The sequence below is a fragment of the Seriola lalandi genome, unplaced genomic scaffold, assembly GCF_002814215.2.
Source record: "Seriola lalandi dorsalis isolate HSWRI2012SDOR001 ecotype SW California unplaced genomic scaffold, Sedor1 jcf7180002054684, whole genome shotgun sequence".
NCBI lineage: Eukaryota > Metazoa > Chordata > Actinopteri > Carangiformes > Carangidae > Seriola > Seriola lalandi.
In genome coordinates, this window is record NW_019525237.1 from 1199985 (window position 1) to 1211668 (window position 11684).

The following is an 11684-nucleotide window of genomic DNA, read 5'->3' on the forward strand; positions in this document are numbered from 1 at the left end:
CCTCTGGCTCAGATTCTGGATAAAAGTTGTGTGGTTGAACCAAATCGCTACCGACGCCAGGTTGCCGGTCACGTTCACCGTAAACATTGGAGCACGGTGCCAGAAGCCCAAACGGCATCCCCTTCCGGAGAGGGGCGTGGTCAGGCACAGCTCATTGCATTTAAAGCTACAGACACAGAAACAGCCTGTTCTGAACAGGGCTCAAAAAGAGGGGTTTACAGGCATGCTGAAATATAGGATCGGAGTGGATTTTTTAGCAAAAAGCTTCAAATACATGCTTTGGGGACCTCTGAGACTTATTCAAACTTGTTGAAAAGGAGCATAATATGTCCCCTTTAACTGTTTGTTGTCTGTCTCCTGTGTTTGGAGAAATCAAGTTCTAGCGTCAATTACAGTGGCTTTTGGCTTGGATGTGCGTAGAGACATGTTGCTTAATCTCTAATATAAGAGAATTAAACACCAAACACAGAGCTGGAGCAGTGCTGTACTCTCTTTCTGCTGGTTTCAGTTGTTGTGGTTTGATATACCTAAGGAATTTTGAAGAGATCCTGTGTGGAGATGAGAAAAACTTCCATGACAATCAATTTCTAAGTATCGTGTCTGGTTTCCTCCAAGCATGACTTTTAGAATTGGGACCAAACAGTTCAGTTTTGTGTCGTCAGAACGGAGAATTTTGTTTAATATAGTCTGAGTTTGCTCAGTTTGGCCATGTGGCCAACTGAGTCCTGGTTGTTCCAAACTTCTTCCGTGTAAGAATAATGGAGGCCACTGTTCTCTTGGGAACCTTAATTACAGCAGAAATGTTTTTGTATCCTTCCCCAGATCTGAGCTTTGACACAATCCTGTCTCTGAGCTCTGCTGACTTGGTTTCTGCTCTGATATGCATTGTCAGCTGTGAGACCTGATATAGACAGGTGTGTGCCTTTCCAAATCATGTCCAATCAATTTAATTTACCAGAGGTGGACTCCAATCAAGGTGTAGAAACCTTTTAAAGATGATCAAGAGAAATGGGATGCACCTAAGCTAAATTTCAAGTATCATAACAAATTGTCTGAATACTTATGTCAATGTTATATTTAATTTTAATTTTCAATAAATTAGCAGAAATTTCAAAATTCTGTTTTCACTTTGTCATTATAGGGCATAGAGTGTAGATTGATGAGGGGGAAAAAATGTTTTTTTTATTTTAGCATAAGGCTGCAACATAAAATGAAGAGCCTGAACACTGAACACTTTCTGAATGCACTGTAATGTATGTTAGGCAGCGATTAAAACAAAGAGCAGTAATGGGTGCAGATTCAGTGTGGCAGACGTGAGAGAGGTAAACAGACAGAATGGAACAACTTGGCTTTACTACATACCTTTTAATTACAATTTCAATCAGCTGTTTAATACAATATAGTCATAAGTATATAACAAAAAATGAGCAGTTTGTTTCTTTGTTTAACTGTTTTGAATTACATGTAGTGGCATTCCATAATTTAATAGGTTCTAGGACCATATATGTTATCATCATGGTTCAGTTTAAAACAGTGCTGTTTATTAGCATTTACAAGGAATAAGAAAATACATTTCTAGATTGAACAGGATAAAAAAAATGTAAATGGATAATAAATGTATTTATAATTTAAATGATTAAAATGAAAATGAAATTAAAAAAACGATAAAGTTGGTTCTTCTGTAATTTGAATTCAACTAAATAAAACAAAAACTACAGGATATTTGATTTGTGAGACTAAGTTGAATTTCATGACTGCAATGTGAAAAATATAGACTATATTACTTTCTAAAATAAAATAAAGGCAGGAATAATTCACTGATATGTTACATAGCATTTCTTTTGAGGTTAAGCTGACATTCAGTTAGTTAGTAGTACATTTAATATTTGCTGAAACACCTCTTAATTGTGTGTTCTTTGGAAAACGTAAGATTTTATTGAACTTGAGAAAGGAGAAAGAAATATATTTTAAATAACAATTTCCTGCTTTTTGTAACTCTTGGTTACAATATGGTCAGTTATTTTCAGTGATTAATGGATTACATGTATTAAAATCGTTTTTGTTTCTACGCACACAGTAAAATCACGAGTCTGACCATATTCTTAACTTTACTATGTAGTTTTGGCTGTTAGTCTGTCCGAATATCTAAAACACTCTGCATGATCTCCATGAAATTTTCATAGATAAACTGGTTTAAGCTAAAGAGTAAAACTGATAAATGTTATTGATCTTTTTTTCAGTTTAACCAAAACTGGTGTGACACTTACAGAAATTTCATTTCACAATTTTAAGTATTCAGTGTTTTCATGTCAGACGTTAAATAGAGTAACATAAAATATCTCAAATAACTCAAATACGCATCCTTTATACAATTGGCCAAAACCTATTTAACCAGCTTCTATCTTCAACCACAAGCTTTCACAGTTTTACAACTAAGGCCATGCAGCTTTTTTCACATTTGTAAATTAACAAACTTTATAAAATGCGACAAGCCTTTGCCTCCAGAGATTTTTTGAGATGATCACCTATCCAGTTATTTATTTCTTCCTCGTGTTGTTTTTTGCGTTTATCTATTTCTTTGCTCTGATTTTCCTTGTCCCAGGTTGAAATTGTCAGTGTTAGCTCATTCATTTCTTGTACTTGTTTCCTTTTCAGTCGATCAAAGCCTCTTTGATACACTTTGTTCATGGTCAACTGTTTGATTATTAAGTCATTGTGTCCTTGTTGCATCTGCGTCAGGTCTGCCATTTTCTGGTCATGCTTTTCCAACAGAGCTGCAAAGTCGTTGGTGTATTTCTCTTTGAAGTCATTGCATTCTTCAGCTTGCTTTCTGGCCTCCACTTCGTGCTTCATCTCCATTTCCTCCAGTTTCTTCTTAAAAATGTCTTGCATTCTTTTCCATTCATTTTCTTCCTGGTCTCTTCTGATTTTATCTTCATATTTTCTTCTGATTTCATATTTTTCTTTCTCCTGCTCATATTCCACTCTGAGCTTTTCAAGTCTTGTTCGTTCATCCTGTCGTCTCTGTTCATCGTCTTGATGTATTTTTTGCCACCATTCCTTTCTTTCCTGCTCCCAAACCTCCTGTTGTTTTCTTATATCTGTTCTACTTGCCACCAACCTTATGTTAATGGTTTCCTTTTCTTGTAATTGTAATGTTAATTTCTGTTGAAGAGCTTTAAGCTTTTCTTCCCACTTTTGACGCTGCATTTCTTCTTGCTTTTTCCTTTCCCTTTTCTCTTCTTCTCTTTGCTCCTCCTCTATCTTCCTCTTTTCCTGCTCTACTTTTATGTATTCCTCCTTTTCCTTGAGCAGTTTAGCAATCTGTGCTCTTTCTTTTTCAAGCTCGGGTCTTTGTTCTTTCCTTTTTTTCTTTGTCATTTCTATTTCTTCTTTGTGTTGTCTTTCAAGATCCCTCTTTATCTCTTCTTCTTTTGCCTTCTTGATCCTCTCCACTTCCCTTTGTATGGCTGCCTCAGCTTCTTGGAACATCTCTGAGGTGTAATAGCCACTGCCATTTCTGTTCACCATAGATTCAACCTTGTTCAACAGCTCATTGACCTGAGTGCAATTCCTCTGATCATTGTTATTGAAGACCTGGTATCTTCCTCCACAGTCAGCAATCAGTTTTCTGACAGAGTCTTCACAATCTTCTATGTACCTCTCAATTGTTTGATCTTTAAGATCATCTCCTCTGGTAAATATGACGATGATGAAATCTCCTGATCTGCTGCCAAAAAACTTCTTGATCAGTTCCACAGTTTCTTTTTCCTCCTTTGTAAATCTACCAATCTGCAGCACCAGTAAGAACACATGAGGTCCAGGAGCCAACAAGCTGACGCATTTCACAAGCTCCTGTTTAACTTCATCATTGGACAGAGTCGTGTCAAACAAGCCAGGTGTGTCAACCACAGCAACAGGCCGACCATTAATCAATCCTCTTGCTTTCATGCAAATCTGGGTTACTGACTTTGAGCTAACTTTAGATGTGAAAATTTCTCTGCCCAAAATGGTGTTTCCAGTGGCACTCTTACCACATCCAGTCTTCCCTACAAGGACTATCCTGAGACATTCTTTGTGCTTACTATTGAATCTTTTGAAACTCCTCAGTACAGATACACGTCTTGTAATGGTATTCCTCTTAGGCCTGGAAATCATTTCCTTTGTGAATTCAGGCTCCAGAGAAGGTTTGGAAGTTAAAGATACTGTCATTGGATCATCCCCTTCAGTGCAGTTTAGATGCCCTCCTTTGTTGTCACTCACTTTGTTCTCCAACTCATCAATCAGTTCTTGAATATTTTTGAATTTGGAAGATTCAGGTGTTGTCATGTGATCAGCCTCTTCAGTGTAGCTTAGATATCGTCTCCTGTTGTCACTCACAATGTTTTCCATCTTTTCAATCAGTTCTTGACGATCATCATCAGGTAAATCAGAGTTAATCTTGTGCTGCCTTTGTCCGCAGTCTTTGATGATTTGGGTCACTGAAAAATTTTGTACCCCCTGATTTTGTGTTATGATGACCATTGAGTGTTTAAAAGCATCTTGACCAAAGAAACTCAGAATGAACTTTAATTTTTGTCTGTCCTCTTCAGTGAAATTGATAGGGTTCACCAACAGCAACAGGACATTTGGACCAGGGAAGCAATTAGCAACACACTTCCTCATCTCGTGTCTCACTTTATCTACAGACAGACTGAATACATCTGAGGTATTCACTACTGTTAATGGTTTGTTCTGCCACTCTCCATGGGTGACTGTACAGCGCTTGGATATTTGTGGCAAATCTTTTTTTCTTGTGATGAAATACCCTAGTGTTTTCTTCTCACTTTGACTCTTTCCGACCACCACAATCTTGAGTTCAGATGCTGTAAAAACAAGAACCAAAACATGACAACTCAACAACTCCATGAACACAGTTTTGTTGTCGTTTTCCCATTTTATCAGTGTTTCATTTATATTAATATATAAAAGACATTTTCGGGCAGTATTTTTCTTACCATATCAGTTTTAATAGGATTATATGTCTTGATTATGTATTTTCCAGTTGTAGAAATTTAAAATTCTCCCTCAAGAAAAAATATAGCAAGAAAAAGTATGTGAACCCTTTTCTGCTTTAGTCATAAGATGTGATCTTCATCCGAGTCACAAGTGTAGACAAACATTATGTGTTTAATCTAATATCACATTAACAACTATAATTTTTGTGCCTTTCTTGAAAACACATCGTGATGGTGGAAAAAGTAGGCGAACCCCTGGATTTAATAAGTGGTCGAATCTCCTTTTGAAGCAATAACCTCAAATGAGCTCTTCCAGTAGCTGCTGATCAAATCTGCAGAATGTTCAGAAGGATTTTTGGACCATTCTTTGTTATATCATGTGAACAGCTCTCTTCAGGTCAGGTTCTGGGCCACTCCAAAAGGTGGATTTTCTTTCTTTGAAGATATACTGTAGTAGATTTACTTAGATGTTTGTGGTCATTGTCCTGCTTCTACTGAGCTACAGTAGGTGGCCACCCTGACATTATCCTGTAAGGTACCTTGATAAACTTAGGAATTCATCTGAAGGAGAGCTGTCCAGGCCCTGAGGAAGAAAAGCCCCAAATCATGATGCTCTCTTCACCGTACTTCACCATACTTCACCTTTGGAATGATAATTTCATATTGGTATGCAGTGCCTCTTTTACACCAAATGTAGTTCTAAATGTTTTTCCCAAACATTTTCAAAGAGCTATTTTTTAGCTTTGCTATTGCTACAGAACTAACATTAGCATTAACAGCTATTTACTTACTAGTCTAGAAGAAGCGTTGCAAGTTAAGCATCAAACTTCATTGCTTTACTCACCAAGAGCTGTCTTAGCAGTGAAAAGTGTCTCTGTCACGTCTTTTCTACTACTGAAGTGAGCACACTAAACAGCTAGCTCTGGTCTGTCTTGTCACTGTCCGGCTCACTCCAGCCTCCAATCTAAGAGCTAAATCATCTCCATTTATAGACAGTCTATACTGCTTGTTACACATTCATCAGACACATAGTAACTTTTGCAGTCATTTGAAATTTCCAACTTCCTGACAAATGTTTTCCCACTTTTGACTCTCTTTTTCTAGTTTGTCCTCCACCAAGCTCTTAAAAAAAGCTCTTTCTGTACTCTGTTATATGAACCACCTGGCAGACAGAATGGTGATATCGGATGATTTTTTTTTGTATTCAGTGCCAGCTTTTTGGAGATATGTTTTAAACTAAGTTTATGTGTCATTGTGTGGAACATTGCTACAATAGATGTCAGCTGTCACAGTTCACAAACAATAACTGTAACATTTCAGGCCATAACACGTTGACGGCATGTTGTTAAAAAAAAGTTAACAACTGAAACTTATTACCCTGAATTCTGTGCACAGATCTGGATATCTGTCTTTGAGCCGCTTAGGTAAGTTTCAGGTATTTCCTCCTTTCATTTGAAATGCTCTGTGGCACTGTTTACATACTGGCTTTTGTTTGTGTATAACTTATCTCTGATGGTCATCGTCTAAAACAAAATACCTCCATACACCGCTCTAAGTGTATTTTGTTTTACACAAATTGTGATGGATCTGTTGCTCTGTTACTGCACCTGCACTTACTGCTTTCATTCCATATGCTTATATTATTGTTTACTGTGCCTGCCCTCTTCTCTTCAATGTCAGACTATGACTCTTGTAGGATTAATATACTGCCCTTGTTAGTCCCAGAAGATTCACATCTCCACCATCTATGACATCGGTAGGAAAACAAGTATCATCACATTTTCCGAATTTTGGCATCGACTTTGTGCGAAATATCGATTCTCGTGACATCCCTACTGTGATGTGAGTTCTTACCATACTTACCGAATGCTGATGCTGCCATAATGCTGCTTTGGCACAGATATGTGGAAGTTAACTGGCAGTTGGTGTCTGTTGGGTTTAGAAAACAAAGCAAAATTACTATAATGAAATGCAGAGATAAAGTAACTAAACACAATAAATCAACTACTGCTCTGATTTCTATGAAGATTTTAGTCATCCAGGTTATGTGCTTTGCAGAAACACCGGCTTGGGGTTACTTTGAATAATACAGACCAAGATTTACACTATTTTATCCATATAGCTGTGTATTTTTGCATACTCTGTGTGTGTGGGTGTGTGTGGGTGTGTGTGTGTGGGGTGTGTGTGTGTGTGTGTGTGTGTGTATGTGTATGTGTGTGTGTATGTGTGTGTATAAATACATATATATTCCTCCTGAACATGCGGCCCTTACCTGAGGATGTTTCTGCTGCTCTTCGTTGTAGTTTTATCTCTTGGTGTAGTTTTTGTTGAAGATTTCTCATGGCATAAAATTAATGTACTGGTCCATCTTATTACCAGAACAGTCAGTGCCTGAGGATATTCAATAAACTGCTTTAATTACTTGACATTTAAAAATAGTATTTTCTGTAATACATTTAAATGTTCTTAATATCTTTTATACATTTTATTTATTTGTTGCATTTATTTTCTGTTTTATTATTTACTCACCAGACAAAAGTCTTGTTGCCTAATTTTCCATCGAAGCACATCAAAGTCCCAGCTGCATAATGAGATTAACTAAACCAAGACAAATCTTTTTAGTTTATAGGGCAGGGCTTCACATACTGTAGGCAAAGCAACCATAAAACATTCTAAAAAAAAAACAGGGCATGGCACAACAAACAGAAAACTGCCAGTAAACATTATTGATAATTTACAGGAGTGATAAAATGATTTATGGTCTGTCAGACAAACAGGACTTGTTTGGGAACATATTATTAACATGAATCTGAGGCCCTCTCATTGTCTGCAGATTTGGAAACTCCCTGACAAGTGGAAGAGGTGTGTGTGTGTGTGTGTGTGTGTGTGTGTGTGTGTGTGTGTGTGTGTGCTGCTCTTCCATCAAGGCTAATTAAAAGAAGCAAAACTTGTCCACAGAAGGATTTTACATGTTACGGTAAATAAATCATCCACAGCAGGAAGCACTTACATGATAATGTAAATAAATCATCAAAATATAATCACAGCTTCTTCCTGGTTCATTCCTGTAAGAAGCACATTAATTTATTAAAAGGCTGGGCCATAAATCGAAAATTTACTGAAACTGACATTATGACTTTCTATCTGACCTAATTTCTGTCAGGTCAGTTTTAGACTTTTATTTTGATATTACTTTATTGAATCTGAATCCAGTATTAAATCCACTTATGAAGTCTGAATGTTTTCGAACCCCTATCAAATCTCATAAAGTTTAGCTTTTATAATTTGCAAGTGACTGAAGTTACAAACACGGACAGTGTCACAAATCAGTGACAAATTAAAGGGAAAACCTAAAAAATTAGTGGCGACATGTGGTGTTGCAACACCTTACTAAGACACTTTCTTAACCACTGAATACTGAATTGTGGACAGGTGTATGTAGTAATATACCACATACTGTCTCTATCATTTTCAAGGAAAATGTAATAAGTAATTGTGATTTAGATTTTTGGTGATATCACGTGTTTATTGAATGGTACTTTTCAATCTGCAGTCATTTGTTTCTTCAAGTGGTGCATTAGATTATGAAGTCCTTGTTTTACCAATCAGGATAAGTTATGAGTTTATTGTTGAAGACAAATTACTAAGTCAATGAACTGTTTGGTCGTCAGTATTGTGTTTGAATTGAGCAACAACACTAAAAACATCTCCATACAGACTAGTTGTGGTCTTCTAATATGCTCACAATAGAACTTTTTTTCAATCAGATGCCATAGGTCATCACTGTTAAATGAACACATTTTTACCAGACACTGATTGAAACACTGAATTTATCATTATTTATTTTATTTTAAAAAGATAGAAATATTATTTATTTTGAAGTAGAATACAATTACATTTTAGATTGACCAGGTGCTTACAGGGCCTTCAAATGTTCAAAGAGGATTAACACATTTGTTTTTGTTTTTTTCAGTAAAATCAAAACAGTTCTCTTGTTATTTAAGTAGATATGTAGTTATCAATGAAGTAATGTAATATGCTTGATTAAAGCCCATAATTACACATAATTAATAGGCTAACATTATACCCCATGCTTCAATACAAGGCCAAAAGCAAAGTGAGACTAAACCCTGCTGCTGTTGTATCTTCCTCCACATTCACTGGTCAGAGTTTTGACATAGTCTTCACAGTCTTCTTCAATGTAACTCTCAATTGTTTGATTTTTAAGATCATCTTCTCTGGTGAATATAAGAATGATGAAGTCTTCTGACTTGTTGCCAAAAAACTTCTTGATCAGTTCCACAGTTTCTTTTTCTTCCTGTGTAAAGCGGCCGATCTGCAGCACTAGTAAGAACACATGAGGTCCAGGAGCCAACAAGCTGACACATTTCACAAGCTCCTGTTTAACTTCATCATTGGACAGAACCGTGTCGAACAAGCCAGGGGTGTCGACCACAACAACAGGCCGTCCATTAATCTCTCCCTCTTCTTTCTGGCAAAGTTTGGTCACTGACCTTTGACAAGCTTTAGAATGAAAGCATTCTTTGCCCAAAATGGTGTTTCCCGTGGCGCTCTTTCCACAGCCAGTCTTCCCAATCAGTACCATCCTGAGGCGGTCTGGGCTCTGTTTTTTATAAGCTGCTGTTTCCAGTTCAGATGTATGTCTTACAACCTTATTCATCTGAGGCTTCAATATCATTTCCTTTGTGAAGCCTCTGGATCCCACAGCTCTCATCTTTTCCACAGCATCCAACACCTCAGAGACCTGCTGCTTGTTCTTGATGTTGAAGACAACATATCTGCCACCGCAGCTCTGACAGAGTTCCTGGATATCTCTGTCCCTTTTTAAAAGATTAACAACAGCTGGAGCTCTAGGATCTGACTCCACCGTGAACAGAATCATGGTGAAGTCATTGACTCGAGATTGTAGTGTGTTTTTGAGGGTCTGTAACTCTCCCTTGTCTTCATTGGTGGGAGGGTCCAGAGGGAGGACCAGGATGAAGGCATGGACGCCCTCAGGATCAGAGAGGGAGATACACCTGAGTGATTCCTTCATCACTTCCTCCTGAGGTTTTCCATACAAGGCAGGAAGCTTCACCACAGAAACCTGACGTCCTCTCACCTCTCCCTGATGTTTAACACACACTGATGAGCCGGTGGGTGGACCAAACGCTGTCTCTCCTAGAATGGCATTGGCTGCTGATGTCTTACCAACTCCAAATCTCCCACACAATACCAGGTTCAGAGGATGTTTTGGTTGAGTACATTCAGGTGCTTCCATGGGATAAGATTCTTCAGCACAGTTAAGATGTCCTCCCCTGTTGTGACTCGCGATGTTCTCCATCTTTTCCATCAGTGCTTGAAGATCATGTTGGGGAAGACCTATTTTATCAAAGTCAAATCTGTGCTGCCTTTGTTCACAGTCTCGGATGATTTCATCCACTGCCGAATTCCTTCCCATGTCATTGTGTGTTTTGATGACCATTGAGTATTTAAAAGCATCAGGACCAAAGAAGCTCAGGATGAATTTGAATTTTTTTCTGTCCTCTTCATTGAAATCCAAAGGGTTCACTAACAGCAATAGAACATTTGGTCCTGGGGGGCAAGTAACGACACACTTTTTCATCTCGTGTTTCACTTTATCCCCAGGCAGACTGATGACATCTGAGGTTTTCACTACTATTACAGGTATTTTCTTCCACTCTCCGTGGACATGTTTCATGATCATTTTTAGAGGTGAAGCATCTTCTTTCCCTGTGATGAAGTTACTTAGTATTGTCTTTTCTTTTTGGCTCTTTCCAAACATCACGATCCTGAGCTCGGACACTGTAGAAAAACAAAACATCATTTACCATTGAGGTAATTCAAGTTAGCTCCTTGTCATTATAATCTTTTATGTTTGTCTTTCTTTTTCTGCCTAATTGGATTCATCTTGGATCTTGGAAGATCACCACACTGGTGCTGCAGCAAGGTCTTTGATGTACAATAAAGAATTCCCGGTGGATAACTTTGTAATGCAAAAGCCATATGCAACAAAAGAATATAATTTTCCCACCACAATAATTTTTTTTTAAAGTTATAAAATTTAACATCTAACTTAACACCATAAATTTAGCCCATTTTGTCGTTGTAATGCTTCATATGAATGGTTGCCTACTGAACTCACCACGTGCTGCAGTCGCTGATCCTGCCATATTTTCACTTTGGTGGAAACTTCAGAGTACGGGTGGAGAAACTGTTATGTCTGTTGAGTTTAAGGAAAAACAACAACCAATGATAACAGTGACGGAGAGTTTTAAAGAAAGTTATGGTGTGCAGAATTGATCAAATATTTATTTATGTGGTAAATAAAATAGTCTTCCTGTAATGGTAATTATGCTGCCACTCAGCTATGTTGCTGGGTGAATGTAATTATAGTCTTCCTGTTTCTGCCTGCCTCACTGTTCAGGTATCTACTAGTTAAATAGACTGTTCTCTCATAACTTGGCAAGAGGTTCCGTGTAAGAATTTCACGGAAATATATTTGTTCTTATGATCGGGAATGGTCCTGACTGACTGACTGACTTAGTGATCATATTTCCACCATTGGTCAGCCAAATGCCGAGAAACTGAGTTGGCGTTTCTCCATTGGCCGTTGTTGTTTCAAAATGAATTGGCACAAACAGGTTCTGTAGGGGGCCTTTAAAG

General features: G+C 37.6%; 1 protein-coding gene across 1 annotated transcript; it reads right to left on the bottom strand.

Moving 5' to 3' along the window:
• Window positions 1-2475: 2475 nt before the first annotated feature.
• LOC147818180 (GTPase IMAP family member 8-like) lies at window positions 2476-10872 on the bottom strand. Its single transcript, XM_087178339.1, has 4 exons — window positions 9175-10872; window positions 5635-5639; window positions 2903-3631; window positions 2476-2803 (listed from the first exon to the last, which is right to left on the bottom strand). The coding sequence occupies exons 1-4, from the start codon at window positions 10843-10845 to the stop codon at window positions 2476-2478; spliced, it is 2733 nt and encodes a 910-aa protein (XP_087034465.1). The 5' UTR covers window positions 10846-10872.
• Between the last annotated feature and the right edge of the window lie 812 nt (window positions 10873-11684).

What these genes read in the sequence shown, in the direction of transcription:
- LOC147818180 (XM_087178339.1), bottom strand. Translation starts at nt 10,845, where the DNA reads ATGATGTTTTGTTTTTCTACAGTGTCCGAGCTCAGGATCGTGATGTTT. An exon ending in AGAGACCAGGAAGAAAATGA is followed by an intron (nt 2,804 to 2,902) that starts ATGGAAAAGAAT and finishes ATGCAATGACTT; the next exon opens with CAAAGAGAAATACACCAACG.